The 23,621-nt window shown below is 43.7% G+C and overlaps 2 protein-coding genes and 1 long non-coding RNA gene across 10 annotated transcripts in view; 1 reads left to right on the top strand and 2 right to left on the bottom strand.

The window, feature by feature from the left end:
• Positions 1 to 1,434: 1,434 nt before the first annotated feature.
• Positions 1,435 to 4,209, bottom strand: Hspa2 (heat shock protein family A (Hsp70) member 2). 2 transcript variants are annotated; one of them, XM_006240247.5, is made up of 2 exons: positions 4,070 to 4,209; positions 1,435 to 3,828 (listed from the first exon to the last, which is right to left on the bottom strand). In XM_006240247.5, the coding sequence occupies exon 2, from the start codon at positions 3,821 to 3,823 to the stop codon at positions 1,922 to 1,924; it is 1,902 nt and encodes a 633-aa protein (XP_006240309.1). In that variant the 5' UTR covers positions 3,824 to 3,828; positions 4,070 to 4,209; the 3' UTR covers positions 1,435 to 1,921.
• A 152-nt stretch (positions 4,210 to 4,361) lies between these two features.
• Positions 4,362 to 23,621, bottom strand: part of Zbtb1 (zinc finger and BTB domain containing 1) — a 31,514-nt gene continuing 12,254 nt past the window's right edge. For 3 of the 7 annotated variants that reach the window (XM_006240241.5, XM_006240243.5, XM_039112272.2), the window contains exon 2: positions 20,019 to 23,299. In XM_006240241.5, coding sequence (XP_006240303.1) covers positions 21,143 to 23,284 — 2,142 coding nt within the window. In that variant the 5' untranslated portion in view covers positions 23,285 to 23,299 and the 3' untranslated portion in view covers positions 20,019 to 21,142. Of the gene's footprint in view, positions 7,164 to 11,647; positions 13,939 to 20,018; positions 23,300 to 23,621 lie in introns of those variants that run through there. The other 4 variants (XM_063261928.1, XM_039112274.2, XM_039112273.2 and 1 more) reach the window with 3 other exon arrangements.
• On the top strand, positions 7,071 to 20,679 carry LOC120103556 (uncharacterized). Its single transcript, XR_005506041.2, has 3 exons — positions 7,071 to 7,182; positions 8,942 to 9,078; positions 17,154 to 20,679. It is a non-coding gene; the product is annotated as an uncharacterized LOC120103556 (long non-coding RNA).

Below are 23,621 nucleotides of genomic sequence, written 5' to 3'. Positions count from 1 at the left end.
AAACTCACTAATATTTTAAAAATGAAGCAAAATTTTATGTAAAAAAGATAAAATGTCTATGTGCTGTTAAAATTATGCATCTTCAAATTAACTACTAAAACTCCCCCAAATTCCTCCTAAATGAACTTTAAAATGTAATTCCATTAAAAAATAAAACCTAGCCAGCCAATGGTCATACACACCTTTAATCCCAGCATTCAGGAGGCAGAGGCAGGCAGATCTGAATGCAAGAGCCAGCCTGGTCTACAAAGCAAGTTCTAGGATAGCCAGGGCTACACAGAAACCCTATCTCAAAAAACCAAACCAAACCATGCCAAACAAAACAAAACAAAACAAAAGAAACAACAAACAGGGGTTGGGGACTTAGCGCAGGGCCCTGGGTTCGGTCCCCAGCTCCGAAAAAGAAAAAAAAATTTACCAAAAAAAAAAAAAACAAAAAACAAAAAACAAAAACAAAAACAAAAAAAAACCCACCAAAACAAACAAAACCCCCAAAAAACTAAAACCCTAATGGATCAGCAGGTAAAGATACTTGCTACCAACTCAAAAACCTGAGTTCAATCCTGGGGACACACATAGTAGAGAGAACCACTCACACGACTTGTCCACCCCCAAACAAATGTGATTTTAAAAAAGAACTGTAGGGCTGGAGAGATGGCTCAGCGGTTAAGAGCACCCGACTGCTCTTCCAGAGGTCATGAGTTCAATTCCCAGCAACCACATGGTGGCTCACAACCATCTGTAAAGAGATCCGATGCCCTCTTCTGGTGTATCTGAGGACAGCTACAGTGTACTTGTATATAATAAATAAATAAATCTTAAAAAAAAAAAAATCTTTTAAAAAAGAACTGTAGTAGTGATTTGAGACAGGTAGTGTAAAAGCTCTAAGATCTTCAAAAGGGAAGTAATTAAAACTCCCACTCAGGTTCTTAGGGAATTTGCCATAAGCTCAGACAGTTGAGAGGCTTTATAGGAAGTAAAAACAAGTCCCAACACACTGGGACTCAACATTGCATCATCTTGAAACCTGCCTGCTGGCTCCTGTTTCAGGACCCTGTGTATCAGAGCCCATGTTTCTGTGCCCCTTGGGCTATTGAGAAAGATGCTGTCATTTTTGTTACTCTGGAGAAAAACTACCTTGTACAGGACTAGAGTCCCGCTTGTACTTCCCTGCAACATTCAGATGGCCTTGTTGCTGTTGTCTTAGAGCTGGATACTAAAGCCAGGACTTAGGAGTTTAGATTCACCTGAAAAGACCCCATCAGGTTTCTGTATGCTAAAGGTTAACCAAGATTCTTCACCCCTTAAATTGGTGATTTGAGGCAGGCGCTTCGTCTGAGAATTAGAGAAAAGTGGATTAGACAAACTTCACAGCACATTTTCTTAAAGAGCGACGTGAGTCAAACATAAGAGACTGAAAACAGCAGACAGCAATTTTGAGATCAATTTCAGCTTTACTTTGAATGTGCATTTATGTGTTTACAGAATATACCTGTCTTTATTACCGCAGTGTTTACTTTCATCTCATAGTACATAAAAATAATTCAAGCTTCTCTGTATCTTAGTGTAACCAAGCTTCCATAGGACAGGTGTGCAAACATCAGGTTTCTCATTTCAAGCAAATCTCCACGTACATACTTAAGCTTAACAACAACAACAAAAGCTCAAATCAGCAATCGCTCTAAATGCATTAAAGAGAAACCTCATTTTTCCCCCAAATCAAACTTTAGAACTAACTTTTTATAACTAAACTAAGTTGTTGCACCTTTCCTTTCATATGTATGCACCAGGCTAAAGACTTCCAACAACAGATCTTACTTGGCACAAGGACATTTCAAAGAAACCAAAACAAAAGGGAGAAAAAGAAAAAGAAAAGAAAAGAAAGAAAGGAAAAGAGGTTTACGCGGACTCCAGCGCAAGCCTAGTCCACTTCCTCAATGGTGGGTCCTCCAGAGGAGCCGCCGCCGCCTGGACCGCCTTGGTAAAGTTTGCTGATGATGGGGTTGCACACTCTCTCAAGCTCTTTCTGCTTGTGTTCGTACTCATCTTTCTCTGCCATCTGGTTTCGGTCAAGCCAGTTGATCACCTCCTGACACTTGTCGAGAATCTTGTTTTTGTCCTGCTCGCTAATCTTGCCCCTCAGTTTCTCGTCTTCCACCGTCTGCTTGATGTTGTAGGTATAGGACTCAACCGCGTTTTTGGCTGCCACGCGATCGCGATTAGCTTCATCTTCCGATTTGTACCGCTCTGCCTCCTGCACCATCCGGTCAATGTCGTCTTTGCTCAGACGACCCTTGTCGTTGGTGATGGTGATTTTATTTTCTTTGCCGGTGCTCTTGTCTGCAGCAGTGACGTTAAGAATGCCGTTGGCATCGATGTCAAAGGTGACCTCGATCTGGGGGACCCCGCGGGGTGCTGGAGGGATCCCAGTTAGGTCGAACTTGCCCAAGAGGTTATTGTCCTTGGTCATGGCCCGTTCGCCCTCGTACACTTGCACCAGCACGCTGCTCTGGTTGTCTGAGTAGGTAGTGAAGGTCTGCGTCTGCTTGGTAGGGATGGTGGTGTTTCTCTTTATGAGTGGGGTCATGACACCGCCAGCTGTTTCAATGCCAAGCGACAAGGGAGTCACGTCGAGTAACAGCAGATCCTGCACGTTCTCAGACTTGTCGCCAATGAGGATAGCCGCCTGCACGGCGGCGCCGTAGGCCACCGCCTCGTCGGGATTGATGCTCTTGTTCAGCTCCTTGCCGTTGAAGAAATCCTGCAGGAGCTTCTGGATCTTAGGGATGCGGGTAGAGCCGCCCACCAGCACTATCTCCTGGATCTGGCCCTTGTCTAGCTTGGCATCGCGCAGCGCCTTTTCCACCGGCTCCAGAGTCCCTCGAAAGAGATCGGCGTTGAGCTCCTCGAAGCGGGCGCGGGTGATGGACGTGTAGAAATCCACGCCCTCGTACAGCGAGTCGATCTCGATGCTGGCCTGCGTGGACGAGCTCAGGGTGCGCTTAGCGCGCTCGCAGGCGGTGCGCAGCCGGCGCACGGCGCGCTTGTTGGGCCCAATGTCCTTCTTGTGTTTGCGCTTGAACTCCTCCGCCAGGTGGCTGACCATACGGTTGTCGAAGTCTTCGCCACCCAGGTGGGTGTCGCCGGCCGTGGACTTGACCTCGAAGATGCCATCCTCGATGGTGAGGATGGACACATCGAAGGTGCCCCCGCCCAGGTCAAAGATGAGCACGTTCTTCTCGCCGCCCGCGCAGCCCTTCTTATCCAGGCCATAAGCGATGGCCGCTGCTGTGGGTTCGTTGATGATACGCAATACATTGAGACCGGTGATGGTGCCCGCATCCTTGGTGGCCTGGCGCTGCGAGTCGTTGAAATAGGCAGGAACAGTGATGACTGCGCTCTGCACCTTGCCCCCCAGGTAGGCTTCGGCGATCTCCTTCATCTTAGTGAGGACCATGGAAGAAATCTCCTCAGGGAAGAAGGTCTTCATCTCCCCTTTATATTCCACCTGCACTTTGGGCTTCCCACCTTCGCTCACCACTCTGAACGGCCAGTGCTTCATATCCGACTGCACCGTGGCGTCTTCGAACTTCCGTCCGATCAGCCGCTTGGCGTCGAAGATGGTGTTTGTGGGGTTCATGGCCACTTGGTTCTTGGCGGCGTCGCCGATAAGGCGCTCGGTGTCGGTGAAGGCCACGTAGCTGGGGGTGGTCCGGTTACCCTGGTCGTTGGCGATGATCTCCACCTTGCCATGTTGGAAGACCCCCACGCACGAGTAAGTGGTGCCCAGGTCGATGCCGATAGCCGGGCCGCGGGCGGACATCCTGACTGAAAAACAGGCAAAGCAACGTTAGGACGAAAGAGTCAGGAGAGGCAAGCCGGGACCCGAGCCAACGGTCGCTTCGCACTGCTCTCCACGAGCGCGACTAGCGTCTCCCGGATCCCCCTGCTGGGCTTCTCCGTCTTATAGTCGTCCTCCCACCCCACCCCCTGCCTTCTGGAAACTCTCAGAGCCAATCGGTCCCCGGGCCCGCCCGCTCCAACCCGTCCAGCGATCCCACAGGCTTGCCTGGTCGGAGTGACCAGCCGGTGGTCCAACAGATATCTAGGTGGGTGAGAGCGGGACTCCAGCCCCCAGCAGGGAGACCAAGGGGCGGCCGTTATGCAAATGAGCCCCGCCCAGTGCCTCCAGCCGCTTGGGGGCGTTAAGCTCGCGCCAAGGGAGCCAGCGTGAAAAGCCCCCTTTCCCCTCTCTCTTTGCCTTTTATAAAGCGTGATTCGTTGACATCTTTTAGATTGGCGGGGCAGATGCCCAATGAACAGCGCGGAACCCGAAGAGTGTGGCGCTGGGGCGCGGCGCGGGGCGGGGCGCGCAGAGGCAGCACGGAAAGGGCGCTGGCCTCCCGAAGGCTCCCGGGGTCGAAATTCTTTCTGAGACGGTTGCATCGAAAAAAGAACGGCTGGGATCGGCTCTCGTCTTTCCCGCCTCTGCTGTTCCTGCAGCGGGGACCGGAGCTGGGTGCGGGGTGGTTCCAGGGCGGGGACTGTGAAGTTGGGCGGGTGCGAGTTTTTCCCCTCGCGCGTCTCGGAGAGTGCGCGGCGGGGGAAGGCTGCGTGCGCGGTGCTTACCCGGGAGGCGGGTGGCTTTCCCGCCAGTGCGAGAAGCACGGCCCCCGAGCCACCTCCTTGCTCGGACCCGCTGCCCGGCCTCGGTCCAAGCTTCTCTCTCCGCTTTCCTGGTTTAGCTTCTTTCAAGCGCCCTAATAGGCAGTTTTGACTACTTCGCGGCAGTGTCACCCTCTGACTCCGGTCCCCGCATACGCGATCCTGTTTAGGAACTAGTCATTTGGCGCGGAGTTCGGTTGAATGAGACTTTTTCCTGCGGAGAAGTTAGGTTGGCAGCACAGACTTGTGAGAGGAGGTAGATGAGAAAGAGTGAACATCTTTGGCTCTTGTTTAGCCGGAATATGAAAATAATTCTGGAAAGTACTCTCTGGTACCAGGGGGTGGGCAGAAGCTGGCTCCTGTAAAAGGACTCCTGGAGGAAAACGGAGACCTGTAATGTAGAGCCACCGCCCGCTTCACCTTACGGATGGGAAGCTGAGGACAGTCGTCGCCTTAAAACTGACAGGTGCCCAATAGGAGATGAGAAGAAAAAAGGAACTGATCCGTCCTTAGGCCATTGTGTGAGAAGGGTAAACAGAAATCGGGAGAAGTCCAGTGAGAACACAAGGCAGAGAGGGGCACACTGAGCCTGAGGGAACATGTCAGAGCATCCCTGAGGAGGTGACATGCCTAATTCTGTTGAGGACTGTAGGAAAAGCATTCTTTACCAGGTTGAGGTATTGGAGTGTGGGCAACGTGAGGGCAGATGAGTTAAGAATCGAAGAATGGCTTGCCTAGCAAGCACAAGGCCCTGGGTTCAGTCCCCAGCTCCGAAAAAAAGAAAAAAAGAATTGAAGACTGGAACCGGGATATGTTCAGCAGCTTTTTGTGCTGTTGGGATTTATTTTTGTCTTTGAAGCCTCAGGAGAGAACCACCCCTTTGAAACTGGCTAGTAAGTTATGTGAGAGACAGTAAAGGAGAAGAATTTTTGTATGAGAAACACGAACGTTTTCGTTGTCTAAAAGGTAATGTTGACAGATTTCTATAAAACATCTAAAAGAGTTTCTTATTTTTAAAATGTGTGTGTGTGTGTGTGTGTGTGTGTGTGTGTGTGTGTGTGTGTAACAGTAAGTGGGCTTACCCTCTGAGCCATCTCTCCAGCTCAGAGTTCTATAAAATTTAATCAGGAAAAGTTTTAAAGATTCTTTCTATTCTGATATGTAATTTACAGTTTCAAAAACACGTTTGCCATTGGTAACTGCAATTCTCTATTTTCTATGAAAGAAATTGAAGAAAAACTTGAAATAGGAAAGGATTAAAGAAAATATCAGAGCATAAATGGTAGTCCGTGCTTACTTACCTAGCACTAAGGAGGTTCAATGGAAGAGGAGAGGGGGGTGGAGCTGAAGAGACAGTTCAGCAATAAAGAGTACTAACTACTCTGGCAGGGTCCTGGGTTCTGTTCCCAGCATACATAAAACCACCATTAACTCCAGTTCCAGGGAATGTCACTGTTTTCTGACGTCCTTGGGCTCTTGTACTCAAGTGCACATAAACTCATAAAAGCAAGCACATAAGTAAAACAATAAATAAACCTTAGGCAAGCAGAAAGTACACATCCGTGTAGACAGAACACCTTCATTATATTTGTACTATTATAAATATATTTTAAAATGAATCTTTAAATAAGGAAGGTAGCGGACTGCAGAGATGTCTCAGCAGTTAAGAGGCTTGAGGCTTGCTCTTGTAGAGGACCTAGGTTCGGTTCTCAGCAGCCACATGGTGGCTAACAAATATCTGTACCTCCAGTTCTGAAGGATCCAACGCCTTCTTCTGGCCTCCAAGAGCACTGCACACGACTCAGGCTCTCTCCTTATAATTTCAGCAAAACAAGACTGAGAGCTGCCTGTCCCAAACCCCCTTGGAAAATACAGAGACCCTTAGACCGTCAAAGGGAGACGTCCATTTCTGAAGTAACTATGTCCCATTTATGCAGTCGTTGCAGACAAAACTTGCAGTCTTCCACCAATTTTAACAATTTTCTGAGGTGACAGCAGCAGTTATACCTGTGTTTTTATTAGCTGAATTTTTCTGCTTTCACTTTTCACCTGGTAAAATTACATGGTTCATATGGAACACCGTATCTTGAGCCTTCTCCATAAAGATACGGTAATAGGACTTTCAGGTGACACTTCTTCAGTCATAGAATATTAACACATACTCGGGGCTGGGGATTTAGCTCAGTGGTAGAGCGCTTACCTAGGAAGCGCAAGGCCCTGGGTTCGGTCCCCAGCTCCGAAAAAAAGAACAAAAAAAAAAAAAAAAAACACACACACACACACACACAAAAAAACACATACTCATTGTGTCAATACCTTTTATGTTTCCTGTGTATTATGTTTTAAAACAGGCTCTTTTTCTTTTGATAATTATAATTCAGAACACATTAAAAGCTCAGCCCAGGTGGGAGTGGTGGCACATACCTAATCTCCACAGTCGGGACCAAGAGGCGGGATGATCACTGCATAGTGAGTTCCAGGCCAGTATGAGCCAGAGACTGAAACAGGAAACCCAAAGTAAGTAAAAAATTAAAACCACAGGCCACTACGCATTAGTAAATCAAGCTTCTTACCAGATGATATTGTGTTACCAGTGGTGTAGCAAAGTAGGCAAGCCCTCCCAAGACTGCCCACTACTGCAGTCTTTCTGGAGGACTGTGGGGCAGTGTTTTTGTTTTCGCCTTGAAGAGACCATCCCCTTTATTTGATGTTAATTTGTGTGAGGTTCTTCCTCAGGAGATAATAGAAAAAGCCTGTGCTATTATGGTGGTAACAGTAAATTGGAAATGGCATAAATATCTAACAGAAAAAACAATTATATATGCTATGGTGAATTATGTTTGTGTATTATATATGTATATATGATTTTTGTGCATATATTTAACATGTACATATATATTTATATTTTTTTTCTTTCCTATTAGCCTTGGCTGTCTCAGAACTCATTATATAGACCAGGCTGGCCTTGAACTCACAGTGATCCGTCTGCCTCTGCCTCCCAAGTGCTGGGATTAAAGGCATGCACCCTCTGTCCAGCTACCCAGCTAGTCACAAGATTTTTAAAACTAATGCTAGACTAGCATTAACACTTGGAAGCATTTAGCATCACATCTCTCTTTTTTGCTTTTTAAGATTTGTTTTAAGGGGTTGGGGATTTAGCTCAGTGGTAGAGCGCTTGCCTAGGAAGCGCAAGGCCCTGGGTTCGGTCCCCAGCTCTGAAAAAAAGAACCAAAAAAAAAAAAAAAGATTTGTTTTAAATGTGCGTCTTTGTCTCTGTATGGTATGTATGTGCCTACAGAGGCCGAAGAAACTGGGCTTCTGGGTAGTCATGTGTTGGTTAGAGGTGGGTGCCGCAAACTGAACTCAGGCCCTCTGGAAATGGAAAGTTTGCAAGGGCCTCCATTGCTGAGCTATCTCTCCAGCCCTGTTTACAAGATTTTTTTTTCTTTTTTTCAGAGCTGGGGACCGAACCCAGGGCCTTGCGCTTGCTAGGCAAGTGCTCTACCGCTGAGCTAAATCCCCAACCCCTGTTTACAAGATTTTTAATAACACAGGAAATTGCCCTTGATATAATTAAGTGAAAATGAAGATACTCAACTTCTGTATGCTTTTATTTTTAAGATTTATTTATTTTATGTTTGTGAGTACACTGTTGCTCTCCTCAGACACACCAGAAGAGGGCGTCAGATCCCATCACAGATGGTTGTGAGCCACCATGTGGTTGCTGGGAATTGAACTCAGGACCTCTGGAAGAGCAGTCAGTGCTCTTAACCGCTGAGCCATTTCTCCATCCCTTCTGTGTTTTTATTTTTTATTATCTGCCAACATACATTCACCTGAATGCATGTCCATTCACTCGCACATGTCCCAGTCACTCTCCTCTCACTCCTATGGGACAGGTTGTCTTGCTGAACCTGAGGCTTTTGGTGGTTTGTGTAGACTGGAGGTCAGCAAGCCCCAGCAAGCATCCTTTTCCCACATCCACTCAGAGCCTCAGGGCTGGAGTTATGGATGTGTGGGGCGCATTCATCCCGATATATGTGCTGGGATCTGAACTCTGGGACTCATTGTTGTGTTGTTGTTGTTGTTGTTGTTGTTGAGGAGGAGGAGACAGGTTTCTCTGTGTAGCCCAGGCTGGCCTCATACTTAGAGATCTACCCTTGTCTGCCTCCCAAATGCTGGGATTAAAGACATGCACCATCACAGCCCAGCAAACTCTGGTACTGTTAATCATGCAGCAACTGTTCTTTTTTTTTTTTTTTTTTCTTTTTTTCAGAGCTGGGGACCGAACCCAGGGCCTTGCGCATGCTAGGCAAGCACTCAACCACTGAGCTAAATCCTCAACCCTGCAGCAACTGTTCTTAAACAACGAACTATGTTACCATCTCCAACTTCTGTATCTTATTCTACTAGGTATGAGAACTATGCCAGAATTTAGATAGCAGGATTATTAATAATTTTATCTTTATTATATTATTATAATTGATTTTTTTTTTGAGACAGGGTCTTGTGTAGCCCAGACTGACCTCAAACTCACTATGTGGCTGAAGATGACCTCAAACTCCTGATTCTTGGCCTTACCCTCCCAAGTGCTAAGATTATAAGCGTGTGCCAACATGACTAGTTTATTCATATAAGGATTAAATGTAGGGCTTCATGCATACTAGGCAAGCTCTCTGTCAACTGAGCTACCTCCCTAGCCCCTACAATTGACAACTAACATGGCAGCTAACATTCAACTGAAACAAAATTCTTCAGTCCCATTATTTACATATAACCAGTACTGACTTCCAGCAGGTAAAACCTCTCCCTATCAGATCATACATAGACTGTTTTCAAAATATTTTCTAATCCAATTTTCACAGATTCGTGAAAGGCTCAAGAGCTTTAACATACTGTAAATACTCTTAAATCAATCCCTCATACCCAGAAGAGTATCTGGAAGACATAGGAATTCCTAGCCTGGTGGGTTTTGATTTTTGACTTGGTGTTGATTGAACCCAAGTTTTCATGTTCACAAAGCCTGTAATGCCCCTTATCTATCTCTAGACTGTATTTGCAGCTCACTCACTTTATTATACATTACCCAAGGCATAGCATTTCAATCTGAAAACAACTTCTCCTTTCCCCTGGGTAAGGAAAAAATCCTCTTACACATTTCTGTATTAAACGACACTGCAGAGCCCAACAGTAAGACAGGTTCCTATCTGAAAACATCTGCACTGGAGATCTCAAGCTAACAGGAGGCCTGAGGTGATGTGTGATGTATGCACTAGTGCACCAGAGGCCTGAGGTGATGTGTGCGCTAGTGCACCAGAGGCCTGAGGTGATGTGTGATGTATGCACTAGTGCACCAGAGGCCCGAGGTGATGTGTGCGCTAGTGCACCAGAGGCCCAAGGTGATGTGTGCACTAGTGTACCAGAGGCCTGAGGTGATGTGTGATGTATGCACTAGTGCACCAGAGGCCTGAGGTGATGTGTGTGCTAGTGCACCAGAGGCCTGAGGTGATGTGTGCACTAGTGCACCAGAGGCCTGAGGTGATGTGTGCGCTAGTGTACCAGAGGCCTGAGGTGATGTGTGCGCTAGTGTACCAGAGGCCTGAGGTGATGTGTGATGTATGCACTAGTGCACCAGAGGCCCGAGGTGATGTGTGCGCTAGTGCACCAGAGGCCCAAGGTGATGTGTGCGCTAGTGTACCAGAGGCCCGAGGTGATGTGTGCGCTAGTGTACCAGAGGCCCGAGGTGATGTGTGCACTAGTATACCAGAGGCCTGAGGTGATGTGTGCACTAGTGTACCAGAGGCCTGAGGTGATGTATGCACTAGTGCACCAGAGGCCCGAGGTGATGTGTGCGCTAGTGTACCAGAGGCCCGAGGTGATGTGTGCACTAGTATACCAGAGGCCTGAGGTGATGTGTGCGCTAGTGTACCAGTGTTCACTGGCAGTAGAGGACAGGGCTGAATTGTCCTGGGACCTTTTAATCCCACCCAAGCCCAACCTCTCTTAGGGTTGGCATTGTTTTGAGGAGGCTTGAAGAGAAAATGAGTAAGAGTTTGCAACTTGAGGTTGTATAAGCAGATTGGAGTTCAGCTAATGTTTCTATTTAAGGTCTCTAATAAACAGTGCATTTTATAAATCTTTGAAGTGCTCCCCATCCCTTTTGGTGACAGGGTCTTGCTACATGAGACAGGTTATCCTTGATCCTCCTGTCTCAAGTATCCTTTGTTGGTTTTCCCCTCATACATCTTTACTGTGTGTGAATACACATACACATGTCCTTGTGTGTATAGAGGTCAGAGGATGACAACTTGAGAGAGCTGGTGTTCACATGGTTCTGGGGACCGAACTCAGGTCTTTAAGTTTGGTGATAAGCGCTGTAACCTGGTGAACTACTTCATGAGCCCTAAAGTGCCTGGCCTTAAAATAATCCTCCAGTTCCTTGTCCCCACAGGAGGAAAAAAAAATCACCACTTGTTTTCTTTCACTCTTAAAACTGCCTTATTTGGTATAGTGATTTAACCTATAATTCCAGAACTCCGAAGGCAGAGACAGAACCAGTTTAGGGCAGCCTGGGCTACAGAGTGAGATGCTGCCTCAAAAAAAAAAAAAAAAAAAAAAAAAAAAACAACCCCAGCAAACCAAAGCTTAGTGTTAAGTTACAGCTAAACTGAAGATACACAGGACCATGGGCGAGGAGACGGCCAGGTCCCGTGTGCCCAGCTAGAATCCTGGACCCAGAGGGATGCTTTTTGGGAGAGGTGCCCAGAACCTGCAGAAAAATTGCTTTCTTCATTCTGTGCGACCCTGACTCGTGGTCCTTGGGGAACAGTCCGAAACAATCTGGCAAAGCAAGGCTGCCCTTTCACGGGGACAGGCAGACCAAATACTCCATTATTGTCAACACATAAAAGGTTCCTTACCTGAAAATAGGGAAAGCAAATTATACCGGATAAGTTATTTCTTTGAATAATAAAATGTTTGCTATTAAGTAAGTCAAAGATTTTATTTTTTTACTTTATCAGATTTTTATACATCACTATTTTGTCTCAAGGGATACACCAATGAATTTGTTTTCAGGTTGGCCATGAAACAATATTTTCCAATTGTTCTTCTGTATCAGAAACGAATAAACAAAAAACAGGATTCAGCAGTAAAGTTTAGCCAATTCTCTTTGGGCCACACATAACCACCTCTGGTGACATCACAGTGACACTAGAGGACAGGAGGGGTTGGTAACTTATCCGACTAATTATGTTTTAAAAAGAGTCAGCTTGCAAAACAATGCAATACAAATAAAGTAATATACAGACAGCTTAACTTCCGGATGTAGAGGAGGGACTTTTATTAGGTAAAAGCAACGGACTTTAAAATGCAACAAAAATAGCTGTATGTAATCCAAAAATTACAGTTAAAACAACATATAGAAAATAATCACATTATAATATGCACGTATGCCACTTATAATTATTGTAATTCATTACACATGTGGTTAGTACAGTCAAAATCCAAGCCGTTTTCTTTAGTAAATCTAGTGTGATAAAAATGTAATAAAAAAACGTTGAATCATTTCTATCTTGATCTGGTTTCTTGAATTACTGGAAAGTTTCTCTGTCTTCTATGTATTTTAGGGAGCCTGCAGTTCTATGTGCTTCCTTAATGTTCCCTAAAGAGATTAACTCTGGTGGGTGTTTAAACTAGTGTTTTGTCTGTGATAGGGTTTCAGGAAGCCCAGGCTGGCTTTGACTTCAACTCTATAGCCCAGGCTGGCTTTGAACTTTTCTTGCCCCTCCCACCTCCCAGGCACTAGGACTACAGGCAACTGTCACCATGCCTGGCCTCTGGCTTTGCTCTGTGGGGACCTTTCTTCTTTGCTCTCTTTTCTTCTCTATCACCAGTATGCTACCGGGTGGACTCTTTCTCTGACTTTTCAGCCAAAGTTTCTAGAACAGTATTCAAGTTCTTGCTACCTCAGAGTTAGGATTTTCTTCCATTTTTAATAAAAAAAATTTTTTAAGACAAGTCTCATTATATACCCTTGGCTAGCCTGGAATGCATTACGTAGACCAGGCTGGCCATGAACTTAGAGATCAGCCTGCCACTGCCTGGGATTAAAGGTGTGTGCCACTACATTTTTCATTTCCTAAGACAGGTTTCATTGGGTAACTTATTAAAATATTTGAAGAATTTTGCATGAAAACAGAATAAGCATTTAAACATTTGATAGTACACACACACACACAAACAAAGCAATCAGGAATTAGTCACATAGTTAACAAAAAGTAAAAGAAAGTCTATTCACAATAAGGAAATAATATGCTCCTAGGATTCCTACGGTCAAAGAGTGCATGTGCAGCGAAGCATTTGTGGTCATAGCCAGACTCGACTCTCACTGAATCCTTCCTTCAGGATTCCCACAGGCATGTTACCATTTCATCTAGTGCTTAGCTTTATGTTGAGACATGAAGAGCGTGTCTACATGGCACTACACACTAGTTCTGAGATTAACAAACAGTCTACACTAAGGGGTCGTAGTGGTAAGTTCGGAAGAAAATAATGTATGATTTGTGAAAATCTACCACTACTGAACAATAATGCTCCTCCTCTTCGAGAGACTTAGAGGCTGCACTAATATCCACAAGCAAGTGCGTGACTGGTGAGAAAGGAAGACCAGTGTTCTGTTGCCATAATAGCTACATTATCTTGTTAAAGGACTGGCCTTGGATTTTCTTTCTCACTACCCATCTTTTACTTACACTCTACAGATATTTTTAGTATCCTTTTAAACTGCTTAAGTACATTTCATAATATATAAGCTACAATTTTGGTTATTTTTAGAATGATGTTTTTATGGAAATACATAATTATCTCTCTATATATAATGTATGTAAGAAGTCTAGCAAGCCCTATTATTCTAGATCCGTGAAGATACATGACAAAGTTTCATTTTAGTGTAGCTTTAATCATTGATGTCACATGACTTTTACAGTAGCCTTTCTTTAGCAGATTTCCCATAAGTACTGGGAGAGTCACTGTGAATCAGTTTTGTTACAAGGTGATTCCAAAGTGATGTTTATTGAGTTTTCTTGGATCTTTGCAACTGGAACTTTAGGGATGATGACGTTTGTCAGGAGGACAGAAAAGACGGTGCCGCGTCAAACCTGACTTCCTGGGTCTGCACTTAAAGATTATCTGTTGAAGAATGGTTCTTCCCCATGTCCTCTCCAAATTCAGATCTGTCACTTCTCCAGAGGCTTAGAAGGCCCTACTGCACCACTGCCACACAGAAAAAGACAAAACTCAAGAAAAATAGTATCACAAGTCAACTGCTCTACAAGACAACATCATGCTTAGGTCATAATATTTTAGCTTTGGCACAGAGTAGGAGCCAGAGAACAGCTCCTAGAACTCAAACTTACTTCTCAAATGTAATGCACTGTACCTTTCAAGTATAAAGTATCATAGTGATATCATTGTTCAAATACAGGCACCCTTTATTTTTATTATTCATATGATTTAAGTAAGGATGGCTGGGTAAGTCTGTGTGACGGATGGAGAATCGATTACAAGTGAGAGGGAAGGAAGTGTGTTTGCTAACGACAGACATCCGACTGACATACAGTTTAATGTTCGTGGTTTTAGTCTGCAGCCATCACACAAACACTACTCTCTTCAGGTAGTAGGTGTACAGTCTGCAAATGAAAACCAAGTACAAACATGGCCAGGGTTAGTCTTAGGTCCGCCACTCCCCTAACCTGTCCCCTGGGACTGGGTACAGTGATATTTCTGCAGGAATGTTTTGCCCTAATATTAATATCCTTTAAAAAAAAAGGTTCCCTAAAACGTCTTCTCACATTAGGGAACATAAGCATTTGAAAGAAAAGGTGCTTTTTGTAATCTGTGCGTTTAAGTTTGCTTCACCAGAAACAGTACTGTGGTTGTGCATACACGCTTGTGATACTGGCACTTGGGAGGTAGAGGCAGGAGGATCAGAAGTTCAAGGCCAGGCTGGGCTACCTGAGACTATCTTCAAAACAAAACAAAACCCTAGCTCTATCTATTCACTTGAATTCACTTGATAGAGTGAATAACCAGGTAAACTGTTGGTTTAAGGAGAAAACAAAACATTCTTTTAAGGATAGCTTAAAGGCTGTATGTTTAACCCTAGTCATATCTATATATGAGGAGAGAGAGAGAAAGAGAGAGAGAGAGAGAGAGAGAGAGAGAGAGAGAGAGATTTTCTCTGTGTAGCCCTGGCTGTTCTGGAACTCTGCACACCAGGCTGGCCTTGAACTCTGGTCTGCACATGCCACCATGACTGGCCTTGTTTTTAATGCAAAGTTTCTTATACAAGATTATTAATACTCGTGGTCCTGAAAGGCTTCTTGTCACCTTCCTTGGGTACTAGCCTTTCCAATGCTTTTATGCTTAACTTGATGATCAGCACATGACACATTTGAATATAGACCATGTACTGAATTGTAATTGCCACATCGCATTTCAGTTAGATGCCTCCTGCCCTCCAGTGATCTGTGTGGGCTTTGATACAAAGAATATCATTGCTAATTTGCCTCAGTGATTTGGTTCTCCTAAATATAAGGAAATTAAAGATTTAAACTCAGTGCTAACTTCAGTTACTTTTGTGTATGCCTATACAAATGAATGTTGGTAATAAGTTAGTTCAAAACTAGTATGGATCTACAAGCTGTCACTGCTCTCTGGTTCATTTTTATTTACCATCTGTCACCGACACACATAAACATGAAAACCCTTCTCTTTTTGCCTTTAGAAAGAACTGGGTTTTGTGTTTTTAATGAGATCAGACCCTTACCTAGAGTTGACAGGGGTTAGTGAAGAGCAGGCCATCTAAATGACTATATTGGTACCATTAATAGAACCTTCTCTAACCCATCCTTTTACTTAAAACAAAGGATGCATATTGTTCTCCTTAAAGCATTACTTAACTATTTTTGTTTTAAGTGCTGCTAGACTGGCGTGGTTAAGAGCTGTCACTTCATGGGGTCAACTCTCACTTCTTCTTTTTTTTTTTTTTTTGGTTCTTTTTTTCTGAGCTGGGGACCGAACCCAGGGCCTTGCGCTTCCTAGGTAAGCGCTCTACCACTGAGCTAAATCCCCAGCCCCAACTCTCACTTCTTTTGAGGAGCTTGCCTGGAAATCTATAGACATTTTCATAAGTGGGATTATACACTGTAAGACTAACCAACTTTTGTTTTCAAGCAGATTCCTTTAGCAAAGCAACAGTACTGTACCAGTGGGGGAAGGGAATGTGTTTGCTGGCCAAAGGGAAAAAAAGGAGTTTCCACATCTATGGGGCGAAAGGAGGAAACCGGTTATTCTGTTATCTTGTTCTGTTCTCAGGGAGATCTAACTTCAACTCATTAGTTCCACAGCCAGTATGAGGAAATAGAGGCTGGTGGAGACAGTAAGAGGCAGAGCAGGAACAGAGTAGAAAGGGAGGTCCCAGAAACAGACATGTGAAATCTGAACCCAAATCAATTTTCAACTGATTACTGGGCCTCCAAAGAACTAACCATCCTGCCAAATATTTTAAGGTTAAATGAAGCAAAATGAAAAACATTTCTCAGCACGTCATATTTATGTCTTAAACAACTCATTTAATGACTTGTTATAATCCAGTCTGGCTTTCTACTCTCACACTCTCCCTCATACAGTTCCTGAGGTCCCACAGCTACCAGCCACCTTACCTAAGGCACCACCGATGGCAGATGACCAAGGAGCACAGCCTCACACGATCTTTCTATGTGTCCTATGCTGAAAGGCACTTCTTTGTAGATGGAACAGAACTTCATGATTACAGACAAGAATGTAGTCTAAGTCATAGATTAAAGTTCAAACCCCAGGTCTAACGTATACAGTTTGTGCGCTTTAGGAGAAAGTCTGTCTCTGGACCTTAGTCCCCCACCTGGAAAGTTAGTATACTTACCTCAAAAGGAATGAGGCTTAATTAAAACTGTGCATGCAAGACGCCTGAGTATAGAATCCTGAAGCAAGGGATGCTGGGACTGCAGAGAACCCGCCTACAGGTTATGGTTTCCCTAATCCGGGATGTAAACTTCAAACTCTTAACGGCAAGGATGTTGTCACTTGAAAGTTTCCTAGCACCCATGCTTGCAGCCCTAGTTTACTGAGCCACAGCTAGAGAGCATGGAGGACAGCATTCTACAAACATGCTCCCCTTACCTGCCACTACTCTGCAATCCTAGTTCATGGTAGAGAATTTTCCAATTTTATCATTGGAAAGCACTTGGGAAAGCATTGGGAAAGAGAGGATGGTAAACACATCTGAGGAACTGATCAAAACAGATCAATGGGATTGGGAGCTCTTTTTCTTTCCTTTTTTTTTTTTTTTTTTTTTTTTTTTTTTGTTGTTTTGAGACAGTTTCTCTGTATAGCTCTGGCTGTTCTCAAAGATGTCTTTTCTTTTCTTTCTTTCAAACAACTTGTGACAGGTTATCACATACTCCAGGCTGGCCTTGAGCTGTTAATGCTCCTGGTTTAACTTCCCAAATGCTGTGTTTATAAGTTTGTGACATCATACCCAGCTCTCAAGTTAGGATAAACCCAGTTCAAATCAGGTATGTCCAACTTTAAACTTTTCAGCCATATGTACATAGACACGTTCAGGTGCTTTTCTTTTGGTACTGATTTGTCTTGTGTTAATGACAGGTTTTACTTTCCAATACTAAACTATTACACTGGTTCTTAGGGAGATTTCTCAGAGGTAAAATGTAAAGTGATTTAACCAGTGAGAAAATTACCATCATCCACTACCACCAGGCATTTTGGGGCACACCCTGGGCATGCTCAGAACCACCGGGAGCTTGGTACTTCAGTTATAGCTGGATCAGCCTAGTCAAATGTCTTGAAAGCCTATGCCTCCTCCCATAACTTCTATATATTGGTGTATGCTCAAATTCACACTTTGTTTTTGTTTTGTATTCGGTTTTCTGAGAATGTCTCTCTGTGCAGCCTTGGCTGCTTCCTGAGTGCTGGAATTAAAGGGGTACACTACCACACCTGGCCTATGTTCATATTTTTGCAAGCCCATTACTGTCCTGTCTTAACAAGCTGTATACATTAATGTCTTTAACTTTTCTGAGACGATCTTACCACGTAAAGACCAATATAGCCCTGAACTCAAGTGGTAACCATGAACCTAGCCTAGCCTCTCTGCTCGCTGGGGTTATAGGTATAAAACTACCACACTCAGTTTAAATCTTTTACCAGTACCCTCTGGAATCCTTTCTTCTAATTAATTTTTTTTTTTTTTTTTTTGCTCAGAGTTAAAAGTTTAAAAGTGAATTAAACTTTTGCTAGAGACCATGTTACCCACATGGGTCATTTCTCTGAAAATTCTCACTTTAAAAATATGTGAAATTAGCTGGGCACGGCGCTGCATTACTGTAATCTCAGCTCTCCTGGAGGAGGGCTAAAAGAATGGAGACTTCCATTCCCAATTCTCTTGAGCTATAAAGCAAGACCCTGCCTCGCAAAACGAAGAACCTAAATGTGTCAGCTTACATCTCTACAGAGCACGGGACGCTAAGGCAGGATCAGCAGGATCCCGGATTAGGAGACAGAAGGGAAAGGGGAAGACGCTGAGGTCTAGTCTTTACAAAAACATTATCTATCCACGTTGTAGTGTCAACCTTGTTAGAGACAGATTATTTCTCTAGGGTTTTTGTCGTTTCCAAAAGGGGAACTCCGGCACATAGCTCAGGAGAGAAGAGCCGTCTAGCATGCTGGAGGTCTGGGTTCGATCTGGACCACCAGGCAGAAAGGTCCAATTAGACTGTTCGTTGTTTATTGAAGTTCTAGAAATGGGCCTTCAAATGAAAAGCATCATGAAGAGTGGGAAAAGATACTATGCTTCTCTGGTTCCTCTTTTCCTCTCCAGATCTGAAAATCTGGATCCTCAAAGTGTATGAAGCATCAAAGTCAGAAGCAGCAGCCAATTCCATCCCGGCTTTGACAACCCAAGAGGAGAGGCAGCATGCACAGGAGGTGGGGCTTTTCTGGGCCCTCCCAGGAAGGAAGGTGAGAGAGATGGGAGGAGAGGAAATGGCTCTTTTCATTCACCTTAATTTTACAAGTTAAGTAACTTTGCCTGAGCCCTGTCTTGTTAAGGAAAATTGGACATGCCGCTTGGAGAAACCTGTGCTACCCTGTGGCTTAATTCCCCCAAACCACGTCTACTATGTAGTTAACGAAACAGATCTCATCGTCAAACCTACCTCTTTGAAGCAAGTGTCGTAGCTGGGTAATGCTAGATTATGTTTATACATTTGCTTGCTAATTTGTTAATTGATAGCATACACTAAAACACTAAATTAAGGAGGATTCCCCCCTTTGACTTTAACTGTGGGAAAATCTTTTCAACAGAAATTCTGACAGGAAAAGTGACCACAAGAAAATCAGGTCCCCTCAGACACTGTATAATTTGAACATTTCAGTTTGTCTCCTCTCCCTTCACACTACTCTCTGATGTCTGGCTTTGTTAGAGAGCATTTATCAGACTCCTAATAGTAATCTAAGCATACACCTCATATTTCATCTTCAGTTTTAAGTATTTGTTAAACTATTACATCCAGAACATTTGAAAATGAACTTTTCCAGTTTTTTTGTTAACTATGTACCTGGGGGGCACGGGACAAAAAAACAAAACAAAACCAGCTCAAGATCTCATTTGTGCATTGTGCTTCTCCTCACAGTCATGTTTAACTCTGTCCTGGCCCGGTGCATCCCATTTGTCCTCACTAGCAATTCAGCACTCGGCCACAGGTCTCTGCGCTCACCCTGGACTTTCAGCTCGCTGCGCACCAGCTAACCCGTCTCTCCACTCTCTTGGCAACCTGTGCTTTTATGCGAATGGCAGGTGAAAATGTGATTTGCACATCTTAAAAATCAGGAGAGCAAAGAGCAAAAAAGAGCAATGCTTTTAAACTGCTGTCCACACTCAGTATACTTTTAAATATAGATGTTAACTAAAACCCTTTTCAGTATTAAGAAGGGTGTTCAAAGTAATTCACATTAAAAGGCATTCTATTCGGTAGCTGTGTTTATTGGTGGGTTATTTTGCCAGTGTTTTAGTTCACACATAACTGATAGACCCTGTCAGTGACTGCGTTACCTGAAAGGTAGAAGCTGTTTCCATTTGTATGCTGTGATTACTTTATAGTCCTCAAATCTTGCATCTTTTACAGAAAATGATATAGAAAGCATAGTAACTGTAATTTGCCACAACACATTTTCTCCAAATCTTAGTGTAAAACACAACACACTTTTGTGCACTCTACTTTTATAGAACAACCAGATTTATAGTTGATTTCTTTATTTTATTAGATTTATCAATATACATGGCAGCTTTTTCAAATTTCAGTTCCAAAGTAATTTTAAAAATGAAAAATCATTTTTCTTTAGATGTCATATTCCTAAAGAGCTATTAAAGTCTATTTATAAACAAAATAATTGATAAACTAACACACTTTAGAAATCAGAATATTTTTAAATTAAAATATTTTAATGAATACAAGATGTCTTTTTTAATTAACTATCATAGTTAAATTCATTATCACAAAACAAAATGGCTTATCCCCACTAATTTCTCAAGTGAGGCAAAGTCATTGGGATTTACACTTAATATAAGTTTTAAATGTGATTATTAAATGATAACATTTTATCAATTATAGGAAATGTTCGTTTATAGGAGTTTCCTTAGGTCCATCAATCTCAGGCCAAGATTGAGCCCATGTCAACCTTAAAGGTTAGATTCAGTGCACCTCACTTGCCTAATAAGTTTGTCAATTTAAGAATATAGATTTCATTTATAAGGGAGAATAGTAGCCACCCCACTATACAACTGACAAAAAGCCCCCCGCCAAACAAACAAACAAACAAACAAACAAAAAAACCCCCAAAAACCCAAAAAGCAAAAAACAAAAAGTTAAAAACAAATAGAATAGTTTTAAATAATTATTTTAAAATTCTATAAAAATTTAAGCAGGAATGGTAAATAATCTTGGGTTTAAAATTTCATAGGATGACCTTAAAATGAAAGTACATAGAAATAGCAAAGTTTTTACCTTATTGGTTAAAAAAACAAAACAAAACAAAAAAAACCCAAAAAAAAATTAAAAAGAAAAAACCCAAAAAACTAGTTTTAATAGTCATTGAAGGGATAACAGCCACTTAACAGTCTACATCGAAAAGTAATTTTAATGGTAGTTAAGAAACTAGGAACAAAGAATGCTCTCAAAAACAACAAAAATGATAAACATTAATGCCTAAAATATACTTAAGGTCCTAAACAAAAACGTTCAAAGTAAAAGGGCCTTGAAGATTCCCTCAACACTTGTTATAAAATCAGTTCTAAATAGCTCATCTCCTCTTTGCTTTGGTGTTCTGCCTAGCAACTAAACATGTGTACAGGAGAAACCCATCAGGTTCTTTTCAAATGCTTGGCATTATAATGTGATCTCATATCCTTCCTCAAATTAAACTTTGCTCCACATATTCCACACGTATACAGATGGACATCCATGTGTTGCTCCAGTTGTTCATTATTTGGGAATATCTGAAAGCAGACCTGGCATATAGTCTCACCACCAGACAAATGCGAGATCATATGCCGTACATGGTCATGTTTTCGGAAGTTTCCTTGATCACAAATGGAACAGACATACCTGGCCATGCCTTTGTGCATATCATTGTGCAGACGCAACTGGCGCTCTCTTAAAAACTGCTTCCCACATGTCTGACAAACAAACTGCTTTTCTTTAGTATGAACAGTATAGTGCTCTCTCAAATGACAGCGCTGATAGAAGCCTTTTCCACACAGGTTACAGAAATGTTTCCGTCTGTGATCTCGTTCATTCTCCTCCATGACGGCGCCCTTAAACATGTCTTGGTCTAGGCAGCTAGACATATGCTCCACCACTAGATTTTCAGTTTCAAAACGCTGGCCACAATTAGGACATCGAAAAGGACAGGCAGAATGTTTAAATAACTGTTTTTTCTGGATACTGTTTATTTGGTAATGATTGTCTCTGAAATCATCCAGCATCTCAACAAACATGTCTCTTATCTCAGACTGCTCATCTGGGTTCTCTTCCATGTCCATCTTCTCGTCAGTGTTCCCCAGCCCGTTCATCGTCAGGTCCTGAGGTTCGCCACACCTCTGAGCGTGTTCCTGAAGCTGTCTGCCCTTGACAAGTATCTGCCCACATTTACCACATGCGCAGATATTTTCAATGTGCTTGGCTAAGTAATGAGAGGACAGGTCCTCCTCCGTTATCGTGAGCCCACACAACTCACAAGACGCATTCTCGGCGTCCTCCTGTCTGGGGCTGCTGTTGTTTGGGGGTCTCATGTTCTCCAAACCACCCCTTTCATCCACGCCGACGGACATCCGAGGTTTTAGGGTTTTCCTACCACTTTTTTTAATGCCAACATCTTCCTCGACGTAGTATCTGTAGAACGGCTCCTCGGGCTCGTCCTCTAGCTCATCGTTGTCGGTGGACTCGTTGCAGTCTTTCTCGGTGACCTTGACGATGGTGAAGTCCTTCATGTCGTCTGCAGGGACGTCCTCTGGCTCCATCTTGATGACAACTCTTTTTGTCTCCGCAGCTCTGCTCTTCTCTTCACCAGCTGTGCCGGACTCCACAGTGCTTTTTCTGCTCCCAGTGGGCGAGGCTGAGTCATCGGGCGCCTGGCTGGCGTCTTCTCTGTATTTGTCTGTGTGTGCAGAAAACGCTGTAGGAGAGCCCTTGTCACCGAGTTCAGCTTTGATGGCACTGTCTTTCCCATCTCTAGCATCCACCACTCGGTGGTAGGCTCTCGCCGTGCTCTGGTAGGAGTGCCTGTTGGTGCAGGTCAGCACGTGTTCGTCCAGCAGCTTTTCACAGCTAAAGCCAAACCCACAACTGTCACAGGTAAAACTCCGTCCAAAGCGTCGCGACACACGTTCTTTTGGAGTAGATAACTTGGACACGGAACTTTTTTTACACACGTCAAACAGTGGCTCAGGAAAGTTGGCCAACGGTAAAGACTCCTCCTCAGGCTCTCTGTTATGTGGCGTATTCACCGTTGAACTGGGCTCCGCACTCCACCGGTTGGCTTCACTGCCGTTTCTAGCCACTGTGTCTTCATACATCCTCACCCCAAAGATCATCTTGCTGTTGTGTTTGCTGGAGGCGGAAGACGAGCACTTCGAGCTGGAACAGTCTGAGTCCTGTATATCTTCTAAGCAGTCAGGAACATTGTAGAGCTGGAGGTAGTTCATAGCCACTTTGAACTGCTCAAAACTGGAAGGAGCGGTCAGAATCTTCCCTAAATACATGAACTGCAAAATGAGATCGAAGCACTCGGCGCTGATCTTCATGTTGCTGAGGTTCAGCTGGGCAGTGCTATGCTGATGGTTCATGAAGAACATCCTGAAGTAGGAGCTACAGGCAGCTAGCACGGCCTTGTGTGCTTGGAAGTAAGTGTCGTCAATGGCGATGCAGCAGTCGCACAGAAAGCCCCACTCTCTCTGGTTGTTTAGCTGCTGCAGGACGTAGCTGCTGTGGCTGGGCTTGGCCATCTCCTGCCGGTGAGCCTGTGTAAAACAAGGACATGACAGTCAGGCGGCAGGAAGGCGCTAAAAAGGGCACTCTAGCATCATGTTTGACTGGTGTACTTTTGCTATTACAATCAAAGCATGGTTTTCTACACTAATGAAGCAAAAGCTGGTAATTTTTTTTAAGTTTGAAGATGAAAATACCTAGTTATTTTTTCAGTTTTCTTATATTGAACAAAAGGAATCAGAAGCAAAATCCTTAATATTTCCATAATCCTTAATAAATCCAAACCCAAGATCTCTTGGTTGGTGGAGTACTTGTCTTAGAAAGCGTGAGGGTGGGGCTGGGGATTTAGCTCAG

The sequence above is a fragment of the Rattus norvegicus genome, chromosome 6 (genome assembly GCF_036323735.1).
Source record: "Rattus norvegicus strain BN/NHsdMcwi chromosome 6, GRCr8, whole genome shotgun sequence".
In the NCBI taxonomy this organism is placed as follows: domain Eukaryota; kingdom Metazoa; phylum Chordata; class Mammalia; order Rodentia; family Muridae; genus Rattus; species Rattus norvegicus.
This window is presented reverse-complemented; position numbering and strand designations above follow the sequence as displayed.

Coding starts and splice junctions, on each gene's coding strand:
- Hspa2 (XM_006240247.5), bottom strand. CDS start 3,823: ATGTCCGCCCGCGGCCCGGCTATCGGCATCGACCTGGGCACCACTTAC.